The sequence below is a fragment of the Atractosteus spatula genome, chromosome 3 (genome assembly GCF_055471065.1).
Source record: "Atractosteus spatula isolate fAtrSpa1 chromosome 3, fAtrSpa1.hap1, whole genome shotgun sequence".
Taxonomy (NCBI): domain Eukaryota; kingdom Metazoa; phylum Chordata; class Actinopteri; order Semionotiformes; family Lepisosteidae; genus Atractosteus; species Atractosteus spatula.
The window spans coordinates 8568956-8596718 of NC_142708.1; the positions used below are offsets into that span (position 1 = coordinate 8568956).

Sequence of the window (27763 nt, forward strand, 5' to 3'; positions counted from 1 at the left end):
TTTCAGTTCAGTTAGAATTTCTGGAGATGATGGCAAAATACTCAGATGAAAAGAGCTGGTTAAAAGTCCCAAAGCTCACACAAGGCTTTAGAAATTCTCACATACAGCACAGCTTAGTCTGACATTGACAAGTGTTGCCTTCATCTTTGTAAGGGCAGAACTTTCTTGTCATTTCTTTTCCCTCAGCTTCTTTTATTTTTGACCTCACAGGGTTTGCTCGTGGAGCTGAGCAACATGCATTGCAGTTCCTCCATGCTACCACATCTCCTTCTCTGGAAAGGCTCTTGAACAGCAGGAGTGGGACGGAGCGCGGGTCTTACCCTGAGCAGTCTGCGTCTGGACGAAGGTCTTGATGAGTGTGTCTGTGGTCTGCGTGTAGAGGGACAGAGCATAGCGCAGTGACTGCAGCTCTGGGCTCTTCTCCAGGAATGTCTTCTTCAGACCATTGCCTCCTGCGTGGAAATATTGCTGCAGGACAGAGAGAGAGCAGAGAGCAGGACGTTGTAAAAATCAGACCTCTCCCCCGCCAAAAAAAGTCATTTCTTGTGTTTTTTTTTTTTCAGAATTCTCTATTTCTTAATTTGTCAACAGACAAAAAAACAGGAATTCCATCTTCCTTTTCCATCGACACGACGATACTACCATGATGGTACTTTTTTCTTTCAGGTGGTGCCAAACAGTAATATTGAGAAAACAAACCCTCCTTTGGGAACAAAATTTGTGATTATTCTTGAAAGATAACTAGAATCCCTTTAGTTTATGAGCAGGTCACACACAGCTTGTCTAGTCTAATGCAGACTAGTATACTGTGTAGCGCAACAAGCATTTACCTCAGATCTGTTCTTTGCCATATTTGCAGCAAATTACAGTATGAACATACCTCAAAAGAAAATAAAAGTTACACAGCATCACTGCATTCAAAAGTAAAAGTTAAATTTTCAAACAAATCCGTAGTGAAATTGGTATTTTTCATGTGCAAAAATGTAATGTACTGTACCCCCTTCCTACCCTGATGTACCTTAATTGTATCCAGTGCCAGATCCATGACGGCACACTGCTTCGGGGTGAGGCTTCTAGTTTCATCCCGTACCATGTGATCCTGCAAAAGCAATCACAGGAGATATGGGCTCTTGTTCTGTGTACTTGGATTATGTACCTGTCCATCTTCCCAGCAATGTCTCTTTCTCTTTAAGGACAATATCTCTTCATTACCCAGTGATGCTTAAAAAGACGCACCAAGATCCTAGTCCAAGATTCAAGTCCCCAGGTAGAAATTTGGGATCCACATGTCAGGAAAAGCTCTCATTCTTTCTCACCTAGTAGTAATTGCAACACCTTAACAATATTACTAAACAGAGGAGAATACTGTGGATGAAGTGTGCACTTCATGTAATATGTCATTTAATGTTAATTAATGGTTCTACAGCAGGGATGCTCAGAGTTTACAGAGCCTACCGAAGGCTGCACTTCATGGCTGCTGAGAATCGGGGACCACAATCTGACAACCACATGGATCGCAATGTAAAAGAACCTATTTTAGTCTTCCGTTGCGATTATGATCAATTTCAAATCCTGGAGTAATAAAGTGTAGGCACAAAACAGATCAGCTCATTCACTATTAATTATTTCTGTTGCCATAAATAGCAAGTCTGTTACACATGAGCAACTGATTAAATCTTAATGGTCAGGGATGTGCAGGGATGTAATGGTTTTAAATGTGATTTAATGAATAAAAACATGACTATAACATGACACATTTCTCAGTAAGATGCTGTGTAGGATGCAATGCAAAAGGATTACCCCCATTTAAAGTACTACAAAACAGAAACTAAGCAACCATTGCTATGCTTAGTTAGCATTGCGCAATGCATTTTAAAATTGAACTCTGGGAGCAAAAAAAAAAGATTCATTGTAAAAGTAAATGTTTCATTTTACAGAATATTTTTAAAATTACTTGTCTGGCATGTCTTACTTTCATACAGTGTCCTGGTAGTGCGGGCTAAACTGGAGGATACAATCAGGCTCAAAATTCATTGTGCACCATTGCTCTAGAACCACATACAGTATCCTTCTCTTGTGTAAAGGCAGGACTGTATGTGTGAACCAGCCTGCAGCACTGTTGAGCTCTTGTTATGTGATTACACTCCAGTTGAAGAAAACAAGAAGAATCTCAGTCTTCTAATATGAATCAAACTTATCCCTTGCACTGCTCCAAATACGGACCAAGTACTCCTTTACTGTTAGAGATGATCTACCCATTGCTGCTTTTATGGCAATTTATTATTTTTACACTATTCTATATGTTATTGAAGTCGGAAAAACTAATATGCTTTGAGCGGCTGTTTTTTTAACATGCCTCATGTCTCATTGACTTATTCAGAATACACAATGCCTGAATTTAAGAAAAAGGTAAGTTGTTCTGCAGAACGACAGAACAAAAGATAAAACTACTGTTTCAGCTAAAAATAATACTTAACTCAGAATCCACATTTTGTACTGGCAAACAAAGCTTGAACGAAATGTGTCATTCATTAAACACAAAGTCATTGAGAAGATCACACATTGATCACGCACTGTTAACTGATCAACTTTGAACAACATATTCAACATTGTGCACATGCAGGGAGATCAGAAGCATGCCAGACATGCCAGACAAGGAGATACAGGTGGTTTAAAGCACAACCAGACACACTGTGTGCACGTACACACATGGGTACCTTCAACTTGGACAGATGTCCCAGCTCCTTGGCGGCAGAGAAAATGAGCTGTGTGCCCTGCATGGGGTGAACACAGAACGCAGGGAGAGGAAAAAAAAGCATAGGTTTAAAGTCGAAATAGGGGAGAACCGAAGACTGTGCAGAATAACACAGAAAACACATTTCAGCAACACATTCTAGTCATGAGATCACCTTGCTAGCCCAAGTTGGCCAGTTATGTTTGTTGGATAACTTGCATGCTTCAGTATGTTACATTGAATGCACATTAGTGATAAACAAAACACTGGTCTAAATTTGAGCATTTGTGTCCACATTGTACTGTGTAACACCGTTTTGCATAACGGTTTCTTAATTATTCATGGATTAAATCTTCAGGCACACACACTTAGTTTATACAAAGAAACAAGTCAAGTCAAAGAAGAGACGTCACCACACTTCCAGGATCCTGCAATAAAGCACCATGCGTCTATATAAAGTTTGTGAAACTCGATTCAAGGAAAAACATGAGTCAACAAGAAAAACATGTTATTGCACGGTAACAAATATCTCCCAAATTGACTATGGCAAAAAGAAAATATCCTTTATTACAAGTATCTGTGAAATACTGTACCAGCATTGTGACTGGGACAAGAATTATTAATGAAACGCTCACAACACAAACGAAACAAATGATCTGGAAGCAAACAGATGAGGGAGGGGAGATTTCTAGTTGAAAACACAGACATGATTTTTTTAAAAAGGTTAAAAGGATTAAAGAATGATGTGATTCATTGCAGGAGGTTAGGAAATGGAACAATGGCATTCCCAAAGCTGAGAGAAAGAAGAGTTCTACAGAGCTTTAGTCCACTGTGATGTTTATGATGGTTTTCAGTTCTGAAAACCTGAAGAGAGTATTCATTAGATTTAAACAGAATTCACTAGGGGAAAATTCAGCCCATTTTCTGTAAAGAAATAGACTTTCATCTCTATAGTCTCTACCCCTCATTTTTAGATTATGCTAAAAATTATATTCTCAAAATGATTTTCTTAACAATAATAATGACTTGCTATGATGGCTAATGAGACCTTAAAATAATGAAAATTATTCTTCAAAAATGATTCCAATATAAAATACTTCAAATCATTACATCATGTACTGTGAATAACCTCTATATTAAAAATGTCTAGAAGTCTAAACATATTCCTGACCAATATTTGCTTTGTCAAATACTTTACCAAATGGGTTAGATGGGCTGAATGGCATCTTCTAATTGGATTTTTTATCTTCATACAATAATTTTTGCTGCTCATCTTTCAGTTTCTACATCTGTCTTTGCTATAACCATACTGTAAGCTACTGTGTCACACACAAAACACTTGAAAATTCTTTAAATTTGTATTGTTTTTCATGATTAAAGCCAGATGACTCAGCAATGAAGTATTGTTTAATTCCATTAGCTAAAATACTAATTACTACTTAATTAAGATATCGGGATTTCTTTTCTCTTTTCTTTTCAGGAAGGAACAAACATTAAGTCTGAAGAGTTAAAAATAGGAAAATGAGTTTTCCTGTAAACGTTAATTATTAAAAATAATATTGGTTAATCAAAATTCTGAAGTGTAGTGAATCACTGAAGCAGTGTTAGCAAGACTGGGATTATGAGACAGAACGAGATGATATAGATGGAAGAAAAAACTTCCTCAGAAGGTGCTGTAGGTCAAGTGTTAGCCACTAACGCTCAGGCATTTGGATTTCTTTAGTCTCTCCACTAGGGGGCATTCTGAACACATTCAAACAGAACCTACTGAATTTCACAAACATTACCATTTCTATATTGATCTTATCCATTGCACCAGAAAACTGTGTGAACTAATCTCAAACCAATTCAATCTAGAAATCACTGTATGCTTTTTGGGGGATACAATAACAACAGAAGTTTCACCAAGGTAAACTAATTTAAATTAGATTATAGGTACAGAGACTACACCAAATAAACTTGGAAGGTCAGCACTGCAGCCAAGATCTTCATGACATTACAATGGCAAGGCAGTAATGTGCTATATCACTGTACCAGTTCCAAATGGCATGCATGCTGCAGTTTTGAAACACTTGCTTTTTGTTTGCTGGCGTGGCACGGGTAATTTAACTCAATAACAAAACTTGTTAATGTAGTCAAACCAAGTTGAATATAATTATCTTGTTCTTTATGAAAGTGAAAGTAGTAGCATAGAAATATACTAATTTAAATAACTACTACTAGTACTACTAATTAGCAATATACTACTACATTTTGAAACATCCGTTACGGCTTACGGCCCTTTTTAATTTTCAAGAGATTTTATGATCCAATGATTCACTACACGGCTAAAACCTCACAAGCAGTGTGTCCTCGACAATCAAAAAGCTGATGTCAAGATCTCTCTTTCCAAACAAAATATTCCAGACTAGAGAGAATGTCTTTTTAGAATGATTTGGGTTACAACCATGAACGGGTCTATGAAAAAACGGGGGGGAAAAGGGGGTAAGAGATGGTGGAACCACCGGACCACACCGGATCAGACCGAAAAAGACAGGACTGGCACATTCACTAGGCAACGGGCACCTCTGTGGACCTGGCAGCCCAGTGGCAATGCACAATGACTACACAGAGCCATCCAGTACTTACATGTGTCTGCCATTACCAGCATGCAATGGGTGAGAAAAAGCGTGTGAGCTAGAGAAAGGCAAAGCCTGAAAAGGAGCTGCAGAGAGGACAGCAGAGGGGGACTCTCCATACAAGAGTCCAGCCAAGCTCATCCCCGCTGGGGGGCCTTGTCTATGGAATTGACTGATCAAATCCATTAGCAGCTTTGTCACTGCTGACATCTTTAAACATCTGTTTTTTTCTGTGCCTTATAATATTTAATTCACTATAATTTTCAGCACACTGTGCTCTTTTAATTCTTTCTTTTTCCCCAGTGTGTGCTATGGTACAGCACTTTTGAGTTCTTTGAAAAGCACGCATGCATAAAATGCATTACATTAGCAGTACATTTCCCTCATGGATCAAACTTCCTTATACAGTAACACTGAGTTCAGTGACATTTTGATCTTAGTGATGCATAACCATGAAGAACATTTGATTCAGTATTATTTTTACCTGTTTTGCATTTATTAGTTAAACCAAGAATTAAAGATCCAGCTTTTTTCATAAATGAAAAGCATCTAAAAGTAATGGAAACTCCTTAATGAGAACTAACTTGGCAGTCTCTTTTGGTGTTATTAGTATTAACACTTTTCTTTTCTGGAACCAGGAATAACAAATTACTGATCATTTTTAATTTTAATCAGTTGATTACACAATGTTCTGAAAGAGAATCTGTCATGAAACTGCAGAGTGGCAATATATTAAAAAACATTTCACATTTCATCCTGCAATAACACTGCTTGTGACAGGTGTACACATTTTATAACACATTATATAACATGCTTTATAACATTTTATGACACATATAATGCTATTGATTCTTCATTTATCAGATAATAGTGCAGAACCTGTGCAAAAACAAAAGTTATTTAACTGTGTTATTAACTGGTCTTTTCTTGTGTCCCTACACAAGATTATTATTAGATTATTGAGGATAATACACTGCTGTGGTACCCTTGAGCAAAACACTTGTTGTACTACAACAGAACAGACCTACTGTAGTAATGTGTTCTCCAGTAGTCATCATAAATTAGAAACGTGTTCTCAGTTAACTTATCTAGTTAAATAAATGTTTTTTTACTGAAAGGATTTTCTCTGAAAATTCCTGTTCTAGCATTTCCGCAGACACAAGCTGCATGAGATTTAAAGCTCAGTGTAAAAATCTGGCTAGAGAGGTGAAAAAGATTAAACACAGGGAAGCTCATTTTCATAACACTTATGCCTTCAACAATGCTACAACTATTCACAGATGCTTGTCATATTAAACTGAGCACCCTGCCCACACACAGGGGATTTCCAGTTTCAGCCTACACAGCCTTCTGTGTCAGGTCCTGCATGATACACAGTCAGCTTACCCAATTCTGATTTTTTTCGAATTATCCTCTTAGTTTAGTTTCATATTTATTATCTCTATATCAAGGCTCACCATTAATTTGAATTAATATATTCCTTTATATTATAAAATATTTCAATGTTCCCAGTCATGAGCGCAGATGTATTTGAGTTCTGCACGCTGTCCTGCCCTTAAAGGAGCTGTGAATGAACAGGTTTACTGGACAAGGAAGGCTTACCGAGGTGTCAGTGAGGGGTGGCAGGACGATGGCCTTCTCCAGGGTGTTCATAACAATCCGCCAGAGGTCCTTCAGGACTCTCTTCAGCACAGTCTTCTCACACACTGTGGCAAACAGCATCAGGCTGGGCACAGAGACAGAGGGATTAGAAACGCAGCCAGGCCTACCTGGTGTGGTACAAAGACAAGTCTGAGCGAACAAAAAAGAATATAAAACAGGCTTACTAGATGAATGCAACAATGATATTCATCCCAGGATGGCGACTCTTCCGTAGAGAGCAGAGAGCATTCTAAGCAGCGCACTTACTTTCCATCCAGGAAGTCCATGAGTGGTCGGAGCACGTTGTCGGCGTCTGCAGCCACGGTGTTGCGGGCACTGGCTGGTACGTTTCCAGTCCCTTTCACCTGGCTCAGGAGGTCCCCCATCTGCTTCACACACTCCTCAATACGGGGTTGGAAACTGGGGAGCAGAGGGAAAAGGGTCTGTTACACCGGGCAGTGACAACACTGAAGATGTCAACAGGCCTGGATTGAGTTCTGACTGAGCAATGTGGTTAAATGTTGTTTTGTATCGTGGTATTGTACTGTTGCCATATTGTATTATTGTTGTATATATTATATTCCTAAGTTTCCCTTACCACCAGTATAGGTTAATTCTATTCAAGGGGACACTTAAAGGATCCATTGAAGAAAATTCCAAGATAATTCCAAGAAGGAGATTCTAACATTCCAAGAAACTTCCATGTACTGTATAGTCACCTGAACTTCCGTGAAACAATTGTCAATCAATAGGCTTTTACAAAACCCACAAGCAAGATGGGGTAAAGAGGCTGCCTCTGGCTTGCAGATATTTTTCTTTTCAATCCCTGATATTCTGAAATTTGGAGTACTTCCTTACGATGTCATTCCAATGATCCTTTGCAGTCATGATAATGACTTAAGTGCTATTCGCCACTCTACACAACACCAACAGCAGGACTCGAGAGACATTTTTAAGAGACAAGTATTGGAGTCTTCCATTATGCCTGCGCAGTCTACTCACCTGTTTCCAAACACCGTGCTCAGCTCATCCAGCACGTTGTTCAACTTCACCTGCAGCTCATTCAGAATGTCACTGGCTTCTGGGTCCAGCTTCAGATGACACAGGGAGCAGGAGAGAAGGGCAGTGAAGACTTAGGTTAAATCTCAGATATTCTGGTTTTCATCCACTGCCTTTTGACTAAACCTAACATCACAGCGAGTGACCATCAGCGACATCACAGTACATATCACCAGATAGCTGTTTTGTGGTTTGTGCCTCAGGCATTTAAAAAGAAAAGAGATATCACTCTTTGCTCACAGAGACCTGCAATGGTTCAGGTTGTTTTTTAAGATATGACCTCAGCTGCCATGAACCGTTAAAAAATGTGACTTAATTCCCTTGAGGTGAAATATCTGTCTTACCTAACCGCAGATTTCAGGAACACTTTATTCTTCTTGCCAACAGCAAGTTGTTTTGCTCTTTTTTGTTGGTAATAAATTTAATATTTGTAGAAGAGAAGTATTGATTTTATCTGGAACCCATGCCTCATAAACTGGACCTCATTATCATCATACAACAAAAATAATTAGAATTATAGAAGTTACTTTATCATTTGTCACTAAGCAGCAGGATGCTAAGAACACACTGCCCCTTTGAGAAAGAAAAACAAATTAAAATAAGAGAAAGACACCTACTGTATGCAGTATTTCACAATGTGAACACTGAAACTGAACATCTTGTTCTTAATTCAGCGCACAAAACGACGGTGTTACACAGCAGACCTCACTAATAAACAACTAATTAAAATATATTAACACAGCAGCACGACATTGATGTTTGTTTCATAATTGCATCCAATTAAATCTGAAGACTCAACAGGTGGTTTAAGTCTTTATTCTCAAGGCTGAAACATGTATCTCAGAATAAAATAATTCACTTCCTCCTCATGATTTGATAGATTAGAAAGTAATTACTTTCAAAAGTAGATACTTTAAATTTGTCCAGGTTTCCCATTGATACATGCTGACACCTGGTTATTATGAGACTGTACAGTACGTTTGTACAAGCGCTCAGTGTACCACCACCTCTTTCTATTGGGCAAACTTAATCAGGTGACTCATCACCAACATCAGATGGACATCAGGTACAAGTGAAAAACAAATACTGATTTATATGGATGTTCATTATATTACATATTTGTTATATCACAATTCCGCCTGCAAATTATAGGGAAGCAAGAGATACTGGGAAATCACAAGTCCCACACACTGATTACAAACCTAAGAAAGAGAGAGGCTGTATTGTCTTCTGTGGAAACACACATTTCATTGTAATGAAACACTACGAAATCCTTCCTTGGGGAATTGTATTAGAATTGTGAAGATGACTATACAACTGGAAAATGAATACTGTTTTTTTTTACAAGTATATGGATACAGTACTTCTAACATTAAATACTATATTTGTTATATTGAAGTTCCACCTGCAGATCATGATCTACTAAGATAAATGTGGGAAATATCAAGTTTCACACATTCATCACAAATCTTAGATGCATCAATGACAGTTTCTCATTTGTAAATTTTCTTATGTTCCTTCTGTCTTATGATCAATCAAATTTCAGTGTGATCCCAGTCATTTTTCCTGATTTAAGAAAGTTTGCATTTCTTAGATTGAGGCTGTGTTTTTTTGTGTTCTTTTTCCCACTGTTCTGTTAATCTCACAAGGAGCATTAAATATGAAAAAGTCCTGGTTCACTCTTAGCCAATTCAGCTCCCTTATACCCCCTATATCTGTGAAAATCAACACAATGTCTCTCTGGTGGCAAGACTTGGCTCATACTGGCTCATAACAAAAACAAAACACACACAGTATACAGAATCATTCTTTCAAGTGCAGCAGAGGCGTTCAATCAAATGTTTTGCAATTACAGTATACAAGAAACAAAGACTGATGAAAAAAATAATTTAACTGGGAAGTATACAAAAACTACTGTTCTGAATACTCATACACAAAAGAAGTCTTTTCATAGCTGCATTAACTCACAGCAGCCTTGAGAACAATCCGATATTTAAATTACTGCAAGTGAATGTCTGGCTTTTTTTTTTCTTTTTCAGTAGAGGTTTTAACATGTGAAACTTAGCCAACCATAATCGTATTATGTTGAGTACCGTTTTAAGTTAAATCACTGATATTAGCAATATATATCTGTGGTAAATAGAATAACGAACTTCATATAATAACATATGTGGCTACAGTCAATAACAGGTAGCAGGTGTGCTGGTGTTGCTAGTATCAGTGTTTGTTATGCTGTGTTGAGGTTTCTACTGTAAAAACACCAGACCTGTGAAATCCTCTGATTCCAAACTACATTACAACACTCGTTTTCCTGGACACGACAGTGACTACAACACCCCTTACTGAGTAAAAGTGTGGAAACAGAGTACAGTAGCTTTTACAGCACAGTACTGTAGTACTGCAGTAGTTCTACAGCAGCTTCTCTGCTGTTGAGGCTTCCATGATAATGTTATGAGAAAAAAAATAAATTATAGGAATTTTAAGTTCAGTTACAGAGAAGCCTACCTTATTTTTATTTCCAGCTTTTGAGGAAGAAAACAAAGTTTCTTTTTCCAGAAGTTTAAGCCTATATACTCGTATAGGTATTAGTTTTAGGATTTGTTCTAGCATTACATATTACGCAAACCTAATAAATCTCACCTGAAGTGGGATTCTCACTGGAAAAGGTTCAAGTACTGTAACTAGGTCTGAAGTACTCAAGCAGCAACACTGAGAGTGAGGTGACTAACCAGTGACTAACCAGACTAACCAGCGACTCAGAGCAATCTAATAGACGGAAGATGTCAAAATCCAGTCCCTGGGAACTACCAAGGACTAATTATGAACGTAAAAGCTCACAGATCCTAAACGCAAAGTCAACAGTTCTACACTCTTGATTATTATCTGAGAATTATGGACTGCATTAAATAAGCAATAATGAAAAAAAACAGAAAAAGAAAAATCAGTAAATTGAGTGTGACTGACTGACCTTGTGACTATCAAAGACTGGATTTTGACTCTTCTACTGTATATACAACAGGGGTTAAACCCATATACTGTACATCTACTAACAATCGTTAAATTAATTGACACCGCTTCTACTTTACTAGGTAAACTAGGGATTAAAATAGGAAAACCAGTGTGCAAGGCTAGGGCTCATGTTAACAACACACTGCAAAGCATATGAGACTTACCTGGACTTCCTTTCGCTTTGACTAATGAAAAAAACAATAATGCAGCTTCAAAAACATGCATCATAAAAGGTGATGGATATACTGTATGAGTTTTTCCAAAAGATATTCTTTAACAGGTTGTGAAATTCAAATGAATAAATCTGTGACTCCAGAAAAGCACTATATAAATGTAAGGAATTATTATTAATGTTTATTACTATTACAAGCGCAGAACACTAATCCCACCTTTGATTCCTCAACGTCTTGCTAATAACAAGAAAAAAAGGCAGGATTTAGAAATCTGAGGGAATTTGAGACAGCACATTACCAGTGAGCCTTTAAGAGGAATAACAACATACTGCAAAATCAATTCCATTTAGGGATCAGTTTAGCTCCAGTTTATCTCTTTAAACAGCAATTTTCACTAACTCTACCCAGACAATCTCTGTAGATAATATTCAAATGCAGGTATTTAGATCTCTAAGATGATTTGGGAACATTTTGTATCCAAGGAAGGATTTGCCTGTCCTGCATTTCTGGTTACAAATAATGGGAAGATCATGAAAGGAGACAGAGTTTTGATGCTTACTTTAGAATTAAAATAATTTAAATTCTAGTTTATACTGGTCTCTGTAAGGGGATGTCAATGTTAACAGTTCTCTGCAAAATAACAGCTTCACAAGAAAATTTCAATAAGGAAGCAGGATTCTCTTACACTGTATTTTAATTTAACTACGTTACTGCTTAAATTTAATTAAGAAATGTACTGCTTGGATTTGTGGTGCTAAAAACAAAACACAACTTAAAATGTATGTGAGGGGCTTGATATATTATAGCGATCAGAATTTTTTCTAAACTATAATCTAGACAAAATGGAATACATAAACATTTTAGCTTGTCATATTGTTGTTATTATACTCACTGAAGAAATTTAGAGGGATGGATTTGATAAAGAAGAAATAGATATAAACATCTTATGGTAATGCTAATTTAAAGAATAAACTGGCCATCTTTCAAAGCAATTCCAATTTTGACTGGGAAGACATGCATTAATTAAACACACAGCAGAGGATACAATTGGAAACTACAGTATGTGAAAGTTTGTTTAAAACACAACAGCAGGCACATTTTCACCCAAGGTGTTCTGTGAGTATAGAACAAGACACTCAGTCATGTTGCTGAAGCCAGTATTTTAGCTTTCTACATAAAACAGCTGAATGAGATTCTCAGATCAATTAACTACTAACTACTCAATGGGCTACACAGATTGAATGGCCACCTTTATCTTGTAAGTATTCTTACTATGGGTTAATGCTGTCCATGCACACGTGTTAAGAGCACCAAATCAATTTAGTTTGAAAAAAGGACATCCAAGCATTATAAAGTCCTATGCGGTACAGACAGGGTGAATCCAGGGAACTCCTTCAGACTAGCAATGTGCAGAAATGGGAACACAGGTTCACAACTGGAAATTAAAAGGGATTATGGACATCTGGAACTGGCTTTGGGGTCGGGCAGTTGAGAACAACATTTTAAATTTGCTAAAATTACACACTAAACTACCAAGCAAGCAAGACAAGCCAAATGGCCTCCTCTCACTTTAAACCTTTCGTATGTTCTTACACTATCTGAGAAACTGAAAGGTGTTACTACTAATGGCACGACACAGACACTAGAGGACTAGAATTTCTAATCTAGCTCACATCACAACTCCTATTAAACACACCTTTCTCTCCTTGACCTCAGACTAGGAGAAGATAAAAAAGCAACAGTTAAAACTCCAGTGGGAAATAATCTGAAGCTGGTACTTGGCCAATTTGACAGACCACAGAGCTATCAACCTGTTAATAATATACAACACATTAATTTCTCTACACAAGATGAATAATTTCACTAATTCTTATCCCAATAACAAATAAAGGGAAATGTTATTATTAAAACAAGACCAGGCCCAAGGAAAAATAGTGTAAAAACATTGTTGATGTGTTAAATAACGTTTTATGGTTGCTATATACTTGTATAGTATATAGTCAACGAACTTCTCTCAGATAAAATCAAGCTAACCTGTTCCTCTGTAATGTCCATCTTATTAAAATGAGAAAACAGGGAAACATCAAAGGTGGAAGTTTTTTAAAGACAGCCTTTCTAAGGCTACTAAGAGTAACAGGCATGCAATTCATTATTTTACAGAATAAATAAATCTTCATATTAATACGGTGATTTTAAAAGCTTTGATTTGCAGACCATAATTTACTCTTCATTTTCTGAAAATAATTGGAGCACCAAACACTGCTAAATCACTTCACAACTGATAAAATGAGTTCATTGCAGACTGCATTATTCAACAAGAGTTTTCTAATCAAAATGAAGGACTGTATTCATAAAAGGTTTACAGTTACATTAACTTTATTACTAATTTTTTCACATAGAAAATACAAAGTCCTAAATGATACACAGTAAACAATGTCTTTTAGTACAAGACTACTTACTGATATTTTTATTTCATTGTTTCATACACTAAATTAACAATTTTATGAATACATAGCAATTGAGTATTTAATATATCACACAGGTGAAGCTTTTGAGAGAAAGTCTAAAATATAAATCAAGGCAAAGTCTGAAGCAGAAAGTTCAATTTCCTCAGCGCACCAAATCCATTAAGAAATATTCCAATATTCTTCAAAAATCAGTTTCCAATATATTATTAAGAATCATCATAAAAGACACATTAGTCTCTTGGGAAACTTTTATATATAGATCTCCCTGTGATTAGTACACTCATCATGAAATATTCAGGCTAAGATCTGTCTTGATTCGTGTGATGGACATACAATACAGCAGTAGACTGAAATAAAGCTCTAGAAAGTTACAGCTGGCAAGATCAGTTTGTTCAGAAGAAGATCAGCTGGTTTTTTTGTTCAAGTGTATTCTGGACCACACAGAACACAGAGCAGCGTGGGGGCAGTAGGGGAGAGGACTGCTGTACAGTATGTGCACTAGCAAACAGCTCAGGGAGCTGCTCAGCTGTAATCTCACCTTTTCTTCCTTATCGTCTGGCTAATTGCAGGGAGAAAAAGGAGAGTGTTCAGTTCTCTATGACTCAGTCCACGTTTTACAAGCCCACTTTCCTCATAATGAACAGAAGCTGAAACATCACCTTCTGACCTGGGTTTCTGTGTCCCTCATCCCTTACGGATGAGTTTGAAAGAGTCATCCTATTATAAACAAAAAACGTAGGAATTCAAAACATTTGTTCCCCCAATTACTGTGCTTCCTTTTTGGTTTTATAACCTCAGCAACCAATTCGCTCATCATCTGCCATGAATTATTAATGCCTAAGTAAAGCATCTCTGGAAGAATGTCACCCCTGATTTATTTAGATTTTTAGAAAAATTACAGAATTGAAGAAACACAATGTAAAGGTTTAAACACACATTCCAATTTGTACTAGAATATTAAGGCTCTGTCACACTAATAGCTTTAATTGGAGCTCCTTCATTCAAACACCTGGTACTCTGGTGCAGCCAGTGAATTTTTATCCTAACACTCATATTTCACCCCTCATTCCTCATTGGCAGACTGTCACATCTCAGTCTGCAACCCTTCACTGTTTCTGAGTGTGAGGGCAGAAGAGCTCAGCGCACTTGGTCTGTGCATCGTTGGTATATGTCAGTGCTCCTCTTCAGACATTACTGTGCATTCAGATATTTTCCGGAACACAAAAAATGCATGGAAAAAAAGTGGAAAAAAATGAAGTAATACACTAAATTGTTGTTGGGAGGCTGGCAGCACAAATGTTAGGTGATTGCATAAATAATAAATATATTCCGCCTTTGCAATTTGCAATTGGAGCCTTAAGATTTATAAGCGTAAACCCACTGGGTGTGATGAGTGATTGTTTATAAAGCACGACAGGGCTAAATATTTTAGTCATTCACCTTCCTATCTGTACCTGCAGGCTAACATGCAGGAGGACAGAGCAAAAACATACTGTATGCTATACAGTAGCTGCAGTTTGTATTATTTCATCTTTCAATTTCTGACGTACGTTTTATCCTTGGAAATTAAACATTCAACATTTCCCTGTACCCCTATACTGTAGGGGTACTGTATCTAGGTAAGACTTGCAGTCTCTGCTTTCAGCATCATTAGAATTAAAATAGTTTCATGACAAGCTTACCACAACTAAATCTTAACAGTTGTTCCTTATATTCACAAAAAATAAGTGGTCCTTCCTCCTATTCTTATAACTTACAGATCAACTGTGTGGTTGGTTAGTCTTCCATCTGTTTTAATTTGTTTACTAACGCACCTACTGTAACACTTATCTTTATACACATGAGCTACTTGCAGGTTCTACATCAACAGCAATGCATAATGCTACACAAAATCATCATGTTGTGTACCAGAATCCAAAGGCTTGAATACTTCAATGAAAAAGCATCTTCTTTTTCATGTACTGTATAATATCATCTGGTGGTAAATTCTGAAACTGCGTCTATAGAAATACTAGGACATACAGTATCAAAGCCTAGAATAACTAGCACATAACAAAGCTAAGTCAGGGTATAAACACTTCTTTATTCAGATTGTGTGTTAAAAAATCCTTTGATTAAAAACTGGACTCTAAATCACTAGTAAAGCTGTGCTACAGTATCTTCTGCGAGTAGAATGGTCTGAAATGTGATGTATTAATGCACCACCACTTTCTTTAAACACAGCTCAAGAGTTCTGCTATACTGTACATCTGTTTATGCCAGATGAGAGGAGAGACCCTCCTGTATGAGCCAGCTGAAATGGCTGTAAGGGATGTGAGGTGTATTGAAGGGTGAAAAGTCAAGGAATAGGAGAGTTAGGAAGCAGGGCTACAGTCTATGCAGAAGCACACAGTCCAGATAGTCACTGAGTTACATTCTCACCTTCTCTTCTTTATCTTCTGACTAATAATGGGGTGAAAGAGAGAGATATTTAGGAAATGTTCCTTTAACAAAACATCAACTGTTAAAATTTGTATCTCTATAAAACAGACAAATCCTTTAATCTCTTAAATACATCAGTATTAACAGAGATCACGTATAGCAGAACTTGATGAAATGCTTTCATTAAAGTGGTAGACTGAAGTTTCTCCATAGCGACATATTGTGCTGTCAAAGCTAGTGCAACAGCAACTTCTTGCACACATTTAGGAAAATGGGGGTTCCCAAAAGCCATTTGAACATTCTCCTGCAGGAGCTTAAAGCCTGATTTTTCCATTTCCTTGCGTGGTTTTGCCACCCTATAGTCGTGTTTTATTGTTCATACTCCAGCTTCTAACCTGTCCTGAGAATTACTCCCATTTTCAGCCTTCTGATAAAAAAAACATTAATTGGCATTATTTCTGATATTATTCTTGAACCTGTCCTGTTTTGTTCTGAAAGGCTCTCTGATCTAGGTTTAAGTTATATGAGTTATTCATTTTTCTTTAGTTATAAAATAAGACTAAAGAAAAAAATGTAGGCCAGACTTTTAACCATATAGATGTTCAGAATATGATGCTGCTTATACAGTACATTCCTACACTGTACTTCAATCAACCAAGCCACATGCAAATTGCCTATCTAATGTAGTTGCTACAGCTGAAAGTAGCTGCTTTCAAAAGCCAACTTGTTAAAGTTTTGATAAGTGTATCCTGCACTTCTTCCTGGGGGATAAAACTCTTTCTGGTCATAGACCTACCCTATATTATATTTTCTGTCACTAACCTAAAGACATTTTGTTGGTATTTTTCTAAATCTGACCTGCTATGGATAAGATGTACTGCCTTGAATACACAGCAATGTCTTCTTCATATTAGCATGATAGTCTCCATATAATAATTCAATGGTTGCTGCTCTTGAACTCTTTGCGAACGTGCTTATAGGGGGGACTTGACCACCTTTGTAAAGGGTGTCTCATAAGTGCAGATATTTTTTTATTCAAATGTAATTCTATGATATTCTAAAGGCAATTTCTTTAAGAGAAGCTCTCACCTGCCCACATAGTTTTGTCAGATTTTTTCCTTGGGATCCTATATCACTTCTCGTAACTTACTTGCTCAATGGTTCTAATGTTTGTAGTGTGCTCGACAAACTAGCACAGATCTCAGTATATCCCTCATGTCAAACCCACCTTCTCTTCCACAACCTCAGGCTAATGAACAAAAGAAAGAAACAGAAGTGTTTAATCATTTTTAAAAATGAACATACTTCACTACAAACTATTCGTTTGTAGAATAGCACTACAAGCTATTTAAAAGGCTCCCTCAAAATGCCCTGTGTTGTTCCACAATAATGTAGTATGTTACTTAACTCTTTTGTGAACTATCAATGAGGCAATTGTATTGTGTTGGTATTATGAAATACAAAAAAGCTTAACTACATTTAACAACAACAGCAGTTTAGTTTAGGCATTGAACTGAATAGCAAACAGAAGGAAAACAGCCAAAGAACATTGTGAAATGAACTATAAAAATAAAAGAAAGTTGCTATGCAAAAACTACACAAGACAATTTTAAAGCAGACTCTACAAGTCTAATATCTAGAAAGAGCTCCACAAGAAATGGGCATGACAGGTAAAACCTCTTTCATCCCTGCCTCTTGATAGGTTCCCTCTATGAACCACAGGGCACCACAGAAACCAGCCTCACCTCAGTCTGCCTCAATATGATGGATCCCTAGATGCTCAATGGAACAGTCAAGAGACTCTGACCTTGCACCAAGCTGCCTAACGGTGTTTATTGAGCCCCCTTACCTGTCAGATAAACACAAGTACCAACCAGCAGCTGCTGTGGACTTCATATGAGCCATAGAGCTGGTTTAAAATGAAGAGCTAAAGCCACATTAATAAGACATGTCTAAATTCCATTTATTAGGACAGGACAGAGCAGACAGAAAGTGAGCAAATTAATAACAGTCTCACAAACAAAAACCCACCTTTTCATCTTTCTCTTCCAACTAGTCAAGAGCAGAGGAGAGAGTCCAGATTTATAAGTGTTAGTCACTTTTATTAGAGAGGACGATAAACCGAAAAAGAACACTGTCATGTGTCGTTGAAGGACTGATCAAAAAGACAGCTTTGTCAGTGATTCTAGAGGTTCTGCCTTTCTAGGCCTCAAGCTAAATTACCCATATGAACCTGAAGCCTACAGTCAGTGTAGGGTCTGACTTCTATTCGTTTTCTTTGCTCTATCCTTTGGAAAAGCCAAGACAGGTGCTGTATATATGTAGGTACTGTATTTATCTAGGAATGTGCAGGAAAGTCACAGATCATAATTACAGATGCAAAACTCCCGAGTGCTGAGATGGCAAGAGCTATCTCTTTCTAAGGGAGAAGTGATGTGTGCATTAGTGTAGGCCAGCTGGGATAAAGGAGAAGGGAGAGGAGGTGTAAGGATGACCACATTGGAGCAGAAAGTTATGGACTTTACGCTAGCGGTCAGCTAAGGGGCAGTAACTCAACTCTACTCTAATGTCACCCACCTTTTCCTGCTGTTCTTTTAACTGAGAGGGAAGAGAAGAAAGAGACGACTCAAGAGATTCAATGTGATATTCTTAAAGATCTTATTTCCCAGCTAACAGCTTGTGTTGTACAGTACGTTGCAAAATGTAAATGTCATAAGTCCTTGTGTGGAGTTATATAGCCATAGAAATGGCTCGAGGTAATTGTTAAGGCTGTAGGAAAAGGGTCAGTCTTTTCTGTCTCATTGTGTGCTATTCCATTCACAGATACACCACAGGGTCCCCTTCTCACAGATCTCCACTACTCTGTACTCTCTATCCATGCCTGGCTGGAGAAATACAATGGGCTTCATCTTATTTTAGGCTTATTTTGAGATCTACTCGCTGCCCGTGCTCAGTGACCTTGAGTTACCGCAGACTGAAATTTCCTCCCCACACCAGTATGCATTCTTTAGCATTGGTGTGGCTCAACAATGATGGAGAAAGCATCAACATTTTTAGAGCAGTGACCTGAAAGTGATACCGGCTGTACACTCTTGCAGTATTCAAGCCCGGTAAAGAAATCATGCAATGCATTGTCCTCATTTGTCTCTTTGGTACTGTTTGGTGGTACTTACTGTGAACTGCATTGCACAGGCACTGCAAGCAAAGGTCTAGGTCGGTCAGGTCTAAAACAGATTCTAGGACAGGCCTCTGTACTTGTGCTTTTCAAGCATGATAGAAGTGTGTTTTCAACTTCTAGCAATTAAACTGGTATAAAACACTGAGGGCAAGTGAAAATACAAGCAACTGTCACGGGTGTCTAACATACCCTTACTGTACCTGCTTAAGCTAAAACTACAGGTACCTTATGACCAATTAAAATTGGTGAGAAACTGTAAGGTTTCTGACTGCATGAGGACATTTGTTTCTACTATTTACAGCCACTCCCTTTACTTAGACACACTTCATACAAAGACCACGGGCTACAGGAAGAAAATCTCTAATAAGCATACTGTATTTAATCCAACTTGAACTTGCCTTTTGGCTAGTTAACTCTCACCTACAGTAGTTATTGCTAGCAGTAGAAGTACTGAATAGGCATCCTGCTTTGTGTCATTACATCCACAGAGGCACAGGATGTAACGAGAACTGGCACACATACTGCATATCCTTGTGGGTGTGATGGGAGTGGGGGTGGGGTTTAAGTTATTATCCATAAAGTATTATGCTGTATTGATTATCTACTGCCTATTAAACGAATCACACAGTAGACATACTGTATCTCAACATGTCTGCAGCTTTATCTTCAAATAGACACAGCAGCCAAGATCACATGCATACCAAAAGCTCAAAACAAAATGACAGTGAATATGATAAGCTGGAAACTCAAAATGAATGTTGCAAGACATTTATATATATATATTATATATATTAAATGCAGCAGAGCTACATATTCATACCTACAGTACTTGTATTGAGCAGTAGATATACAGCACCATTATCAAAAGAACTGTATTCAGGTGTGAAGAAGGCTCCACAGCCGAAACGTTGTGTTCTCTTTCTTCTCTCTTCAGCATGGAATAAACCTATTACTTGTTCCTATACAGTATATTGAATGCTCTATATATTTCACAAGTTTCTGGCAGTTCTGTCTAACTTGTGATTGTTTAAAGTAAGAAAGGAAATGTATACACTTGTTCAACTGATTGTCACATTATAATTGCATAAAATTGAATGCAGGATCAGATCTAGTGTACAATACCCTTCAGCTGAAGCTGCTCCCTCACCTATGCTGACAATTAAGCTGAGTTAATGTCATCTATGATCATTGTGCCAAGGGTAGGAAAGTCCTGTAGGACCTGATTCTTGATTAAGAACATACAGTCCATAACTGCTACAGGTCTTTCCTCCCACAGATATGACATCAGCTTGTACCCCGGATACAGGCTCTGACAGAATGTCATTGAGCTGTTACTGTATCTGTCAGGTTGGTTAGGCAGGGCTGTCGTGAGGAAGAGCAGAGACAGTTCTGTTCAGAAGGAGTATTCTTTAACAGAGGGCTGCTGCTGTAGAAACTGCACGGAAAAGCAATATCTGGACCCATCAGCAATGTACAGTAACAGATGTTCCACTTTAAGAAGTTTCGTTGTAAGCATTCAATTGTATGGACAGCGCATTTTGGTCATGTTTGTTTCAGCCTCTTTTCTTTCCACTCACCTGCTTGGCGCCCATGGCTTCAAACATCTTCTCCAGCTGGACGCGCAGCTGCTGAATGTTGTTCATTAGAATGCAGGGCTGGAGGGAGGGAGAGAGAGACAGATACTGCAGTGTCACTGACCAGGCTCTGACCTAGCCCCTGGCACACTGGAGGACACACAGCTCAACAGCCCACAGTTCATATAGAGTCCTACTACATCACAGCAAGTTTTCATTTGTCCTCCACATTGCAGGCATTTGAGGCAGTGCAGTTTAACCCCCATAAAATATTAAAATAAAACTGATGCACAGCTTTTCTAGAAAGCAGAAGCCATATATTATAATCTCATAGAAAACTTAAGCAGCAACCTACAGACATTTCCCTCTATCCAGAAATGATGGTTTGATGGATCTGAAACATCAAAGAGCGCTGACTGAAGCTTTCAAAGTCATAAGAGTGGGATTTACAAAATGATCATTTAGAATTACACACACCATGCATAACCAGTGGGTACAAAACTGTCAGATTCAGGACTGAGGACAGAAAGCATATCTTTAAATGAAAAGCTGGAGGTGTTTGCTCCATTTTGTGGAGGTTGATTCTCTGGGAATGGGACAGTGGGAATGTGAATCAATAATATTAATAAGCTACTAGCAAACAACACAAAAAAAAGAAGCTAATTTCTCATATTATTGTTGCTTGTAATTTGGATATATCTTTAATGAGGATTGTAAGCGGATCTTTTATTTCTTCTTATGTGAATCAAAGGGTTTCCAGGTTCCTACTTCAATAAAATTACACATGCTACCTGCTATATTTGTTTGTCTTTATCAGACTCTCTACCCATGAAGTCACTAGACATTTATATTGGGAAATTGGTTAAAAGGCACAGATATAATCACTTCATGCCAATGCACTTACTATTTTCTCCTTGAAACAGTAGGACTGGAAGCTTTTGGTCACAATATCAGCATACTGCATCAACACTTTAGCGATGGTCTGTTGATAAAAAAAAAATCATTGTCCGTAGGTAGGCACGTGCCTTAAAAACCAAACAAAAAATGTATTTTCTACTAACTACTATATCTTTAAACATAAGTGTCACCACTAGACCTAAACAAGGAAGAGGTTATCCCTTCAAACAGTTTAGTAACTGATCTCTTTGTCCACAGATGAATGGTTTCCTCTTCTGGGGAGAGAATCCCTCTGGAATACCTAAAATCTCCTGGATTTATGCTTTTTCATGTATGTTTGGGTGCTGCCTCATGTAAGAAGAATAAAGGCTATGCTGAATGAAGAGCCAGAATAATTTCATTTTAAGCACACCTAAGATCAAAAAGACAAGAAAACAATCACAGCTCTGTGATTCAAAGTGCCTCAAGGACAAGTCACAAAATGCTTCTGGATATATAAGCTACAGCTACACAGTATTTATAGGATGTAAGAGTATATCTTCCTCTCAAATCCAACCAATTATTTGTTTATCTTGATGGAGTTCAACAGAAAGTACACCCATAATTTAAAACACCAAACCTTTAAATGCTGAGAATTACAACAAGCAGCATTATTTAAGGCTGGGAGTTACAGATGGACTGTGATATTGACATCACCATAATTCACGATAACAAATAAATACCTGCAATACAACCTAAAACCTTTGCAAAACCTTTGTAAATCAGATGATAAAGTCCGTATTCTTTCCAAAATGATGTTTTTTTTTATGTCACAGTACACTGGGTACAGTACAGTACAGAAAGAGGTCTCTAAAATCAAACTAAAAGAGGCAGTAAGGTTGGACAAAAAAAAAGTTGCTTTTTCAATCTGTTACATCCTTGACAACTTCAGATCCTACCATTAATCGCAGTGTGAAATGATTAAATGTGAATGTGAATGATTAAATGTCACCAACAGACCACATTACAGTACCTCACAATCCTTATCTCTGCTTTATGTTTGACTGTTAACTGCTGAAAATAAATGTGATGACTATCTCTGACAAATTAATATTTAATATGGCTAAGTTTCTAAATTTGTCTTTTGATGAAAAATTCCATGTTTTTTAACACTAATTACTGCATAGAGTGGTATGACCTCAGGGATAAGGAGAAGCAGAGAAGACCAGTTTTTATTATTGATTTAACTGATTTTGAACTATACTGTATAAACCTCCCTTTCAGGGCTAATTTCTCTAGGGCTGTTATTTCGACAGCTACATATTGTGACTATGGGTAGGTATACAGTAGTATGGAGTAAAGAAAGTGGTTGAATCACAAGTGTTGTAATGCTGGGCCAGTTCTCTCACAGCATGAGGCCATGCTAATTTGCTCTCTCAGAATATTTCCCTTCCATCATCTCTGTGACTTTCCAAATTATTTCTCTTAAAGCTTGTGTAATAGGGCAGATTAAAGAACCAAGTCAAGCTGAACCATACTGTACAAAAAGCAAGAATCTATAGAATAAATGTCTATACTGTGTGGTAATAACATCACAGAACAAGCCCTGTACCACTGCATAATGATCTCCTGTGATGGACTGCGAAGTGGAGAATACCTTTGGACACGCATTTGAATTTAAGTTTTGCTTGTTTGGAATTCTAATTTGTGATTTTTTTCTCTATTCATTTTAAGGTACTCTGAAACAGCAAAAATAAAATGTTTCTACTGTAAGTCCTTCTCAAATAATATGCCCCAGAGGATGGGGATTAAGAGCTCATGCAGAAAATTTTCAGTTAGCAAACTAGCCACAGAATTCCTGAACTATGATGGAAATCTATTCATTACCCTAGGTAGGTAACTCAAGTAAGTAAAACAGTGCAGATTTTATATCATACAGGTATGGTAGGATAATGATACTGTATATTCAGATATAAAGTTACATTCACCACTTATAATGCAAAGTAAAATTAAACAACAACTGATAGTGCTGTCTTCATTTAATATAAGGGTGCTTGTGGACAAGGCTGTTGCATGAACTACACCCACACACCTTGGCGAAGCGTCTGTTGTAATGGCCCACAATGGTAGGATCAGGGCACTCCAGTTTCTTGATGATCTCAAAGCTCTGGTTGAGCTGGGTGAACACATCCACCACTGAGCAGGAGAACAGAGCATGTTCGGAGGTCTGCTGGAACTGAGAGAGGCAGGGCGGGGTCAGTGCAGCACAGAGCATGAGGGATTTGTTTTTCCTCAGTCGTGGCCAGATACGGTAAAAGGTATTTCAGCCAAGTAAAAAATGCATGTAAGAAAAGGACAACCACAAAGAGGTGATCACGCTATTAAAATGAGATTCTTCTTTATAATAAAATAGCCAATTGTTAAACTCACGCCATCCTTCTTGTCCCTCTCCAGGGCGCCATGCAGGAACTCCAGAGATACCTCCTCATTCTCATCCAGCCACTGCAGTACAAACTGCTCGAACCACCTGCAGACCGGGGGGACACTCAGTCAACAAAGAAGCAGAGACTATGAACAGGTATAGACAGGCACAGACAGGCTGACAAAGTGAGACAGATGCCAACAGTTCTGTAGCTCCACTCACACCTACAGTACATGCAACCTGAGACATCCTGTTCACATCGGATTGATTAAAATGAACACACACACACACACAAGACACAAGGAGAGGTTTTGTCATCCTTCCAATGGCAAATACAGTACTTTAATGTACAAATCTACCAGTAACAAATTGCCCAAATATTTTTCACAGGCAATCCAAGGGAGAGGCTACTACGAAGAAAGTTTTATAGTAACACATAAGGTCATCCAATGGAAAACTACAACCAGTAAAATACTGCTAAACAATGCGAGGGTAAAGCAGGTATTTTCTGTCCATTACTGGTGCTACAGTGCAGAATGTTTTCTTTTAGGGACAACTACAGCAAGACACTGGAGGAGAGCTACTCACGCCGGATACTCTGGTACGCTGCCCTTAAGGGCAGGCAGCTCCTTGACGTACTCATTGTATAGCCACTTCACCTTGAAATGCAGGTTCATGTAATCAGCACTCTTACACAGGCGGTGCTTCTCGTGCTCTGGGAAAAGACACCATGAAGAGATGTGAACATGAGCAGACATGCACAGCACAGCTGCTCTCTGATGAACCTGATTATGGGAAAGAGAGGTCTCGGTGCTGTCTGTGCCACCTCATACAGTGCGTACACTTGTACTGATTATGGGAAGGCATTCCCTAGGGGGACACAGAACATAAAATCTGCTTGTAGGTTACACTTTCTAAAGCAAATCTCCCAATGTGTAGCAAATTTTCTTATACAAAAATGAAAATAGAAAGATTAGAAAGCAGAAAAGCCAGGGCCTTCCAAGGAAACCACTAGCGCTGGAAATGCTAACCTTCTGTGTTTTATTCTACCAGAGAGCGACTCCAAAAATTAAATCTTCAATGGGATTAAAATAACCCACGATTTGACCGGCTAAGACTGTCTTCAAGTGCAAAACTGATGCTTTTTTGATTTTAGAAATGTAGTAAAGAAAACAAAAGTTGAAAATTTACCCTTCTGTATACTGACCTGATTAGGATGACGGTCTACTTAATAAGCAGTACAAGGACTTTTTAATGAGACCAAATATGACAAAGAAAGGAACAGAAATGACTCACACCAAAGAATAAAGCAGGAATCAAAACATGTGGAGAGTATTTTTTCAGCAGATCAGGCAGAAACCCTCTGAACAGGTCAGTTAATCTTTGTGATGGAGGAATTCAGCACATATTCAAAAGTAGTCAAAATTGTTGCACGCACTCTAGTGACCCAGAGGATCTGGGTTACAATAATTATGACCTATCATCTTAGAACACAAGGCAGTGTCTGTAGTGGAACAGCAGTTCCTTCCAAAGCTGTGCCAAGCACTGCCCACTCTTTTAACAGGAGGCAGTGGGGAGATTAGCATAGCCAACAATAGTACAAATACAGACATTTGCACATTGTGTTTTTCTAGCTGGTTTGATTACAAATACAGGGATTTATTTTAATTCCAGAAAATCCAATATGGATGTCCTCTGGCCATGAGCTGTGCTGAACATGAGAGCACTATCATCTACTGGAAGAGCTCACAGATGTGTGTTCAGTGATAAGCTTCCACCAGCAGGTTTAGATGTACAGTACTGTCCTCACGGGAAACATGTTGGCATTAAACCATTCTCTGCTGACCAGGTTTTTGTCTTTGGTTTTAAAATAAATTTTAAAAAATTATTTTCAATGTAAAGATACATAAAAAAAAATAAGTTAAAACAGTTTCAATATAGTTCAGGTTAGAATTCTCCATTAAACATTTGCCCTCTTCTTGGTTGTTTAACTGGGGTTGTCTTTAGCAGATACCAGAGGGTTACATTCACAGTGATCTTGCTTATTACCACCCCAATTGTATGTTGTAGCTTGAATTGTTTGCATATACCGTAGAATAGAAGAGAACTTTCTATTTGCAAGGGAAGTGATTGAACTGGTTCCAGTATCTATTTACTGAAGCTCTACAAGGGTGTTAAACCACCTCACCATGATGGCAAGCTTAAGAAATACAGTAAAAAAGAAAAATAAAGTCAAGAAAACCAGAGAGGGATTGCTAGATTACATTAATGATTTTAATAAACTATATATGCAATATATTCATAGTACAACCATCCGGATGTATATTGTATTAAGAAAGCAAAGAGTTAATGCATCAGCTCATAAAGAAGGTAATTTATTTTATCAAATGTAAATGCAATGAGAAAAAAAAATAACTTCACAATCTCATACAGCTAAAAGTGTATTCCATGACATTTCACGTCTTCAGAAAAATCTCTGAATTACCAACCGGAAAAAGACCAGTTACTCAGATCTCCCTGTTGCTGGATTTTCTGATTATTCTGTGAAAGAGTTGCCAAGGCAGCCAGCGCTGTGCTGGAAGTGGGAGAGAAGAGCCAAGAGCTGCTGCTTTTAATAACCCACATCAGTGAGCAGAGGATGAGGCGAGAAGGAGCGAGTAGAAAGTGACAGGCAGGGAAAGATAAACAGAAAGAAAGAAAGAAGACAGATGCCTGGCCAGTGCCGCAGAAAGCTGCCTGTTCCTTTCTTGTAGATGTGCTGCAATTCTGCTCCCAACGATAGGCCTTTCAAACTTATCCCATTCGCCTGTGTCGCAGCATCATTTGTAACGCCTTAGCCCAAGCCAAACTCTCGCTGAAGACATCAAGGCTCCGAGGGGTTTCGCATGCCTGTCAGCAGCTTTTACAACAGAAATCTCCCAGTGTGGCACGATAGAAGGGCCACACTCTCCAGACGTACTGTACTGTATCTCTTATCTAACGTGACACCTTCTCATATGACATTGGCTTAAAGAGTTACAGAACAGCCTGCAGTGACATCATTATCCTTGTTGTCCACATTCCCAAAATACCATATCCAATATACAAATGACAAAAGTGTGTTTTGCACAGACAAATCAACTGGGGAACGAGGATAAACTCAATCTCTGGAAATAGCTATTTGTATTTTTAAGCATAATGCTCTCATCAGAACAACAAGCCGATATTCTGGTGAGTCTACTAGTGGGAACAGACAAATCTACAAATCTCGTTGTAAGAGGACATTCTTTGTGATACACAATTCAAACATGTAAGGCATTATTAAAAACCTACAGTGAATTGCATTCACTGTATTAATCTGTTAGAATATAGTTATGAAGGTGGTATTTATATTAAAAAAAAATGAAATAGCTTTGGGACTCATGTTCTTTTTTAAAAGTAAAGTACCCAAACTTTCTAAATTTTAGGGTTTTATTGTCTTTAGTTTCTAATGACAGGATACTTCAGAATGCATTGGTGTAAAGATCAATCATGAAAAATAGTATAAGCCAAAATATGAATAGGGTATTCAATTACACCACATTCAGCATATCTTACTGTTCTCTGTGGAG

The 27763-nt window shown here is 37.8% G+C and overlaps 1 protein-coding gene across 1 annotated transcript in view; it reads right to left on the minus strand.

Annotated features, from left to right (window-relative positions):
* LOC148837346 (protein unc-13 homolog B-like) overlaps positions 1–27763 on the minus strand; it is a 75711-nt gene that overhangs the window by 11638 nt on the left and 36310 nt on the right. Inside the window, exons 18-28 of the mRNA XM_088911500.1 lie at positions 24762–24888; positions 24182–24278; positions 23844–23987; positions 21780–21857; positions 20879–20956; positions 7996–8084; positions 7261–7413; positions 6955–7078; positions 2718–2774; positions 1019–1099; positions 321–468 (exon numbers count right to left, since the gene is read on the minus strand). Of these exons, the coding sequence (XP_088767626.1) occupies positions 321–468; positions 1019–1099; positions 2718–2774; positions 6955–7078; positions 7261–7413; positions 7996–8084; positions 20879–20956; positions 21780–21857; positions 23844–23987; positions 24182–24278; positions 24762–24888 (1176 nt within the window). The remainder of the gene's footprint in view (positions 1–320; positions 469–1018; positions 1100–2717; positions 2775–6954; positions 7079–7260; positions 7414–7995; positions 8085–20878; positions 20957–21779; positions 21858–23843; positions 23988–24181; positions 24279–24761; positions 24889–27763) is intronic.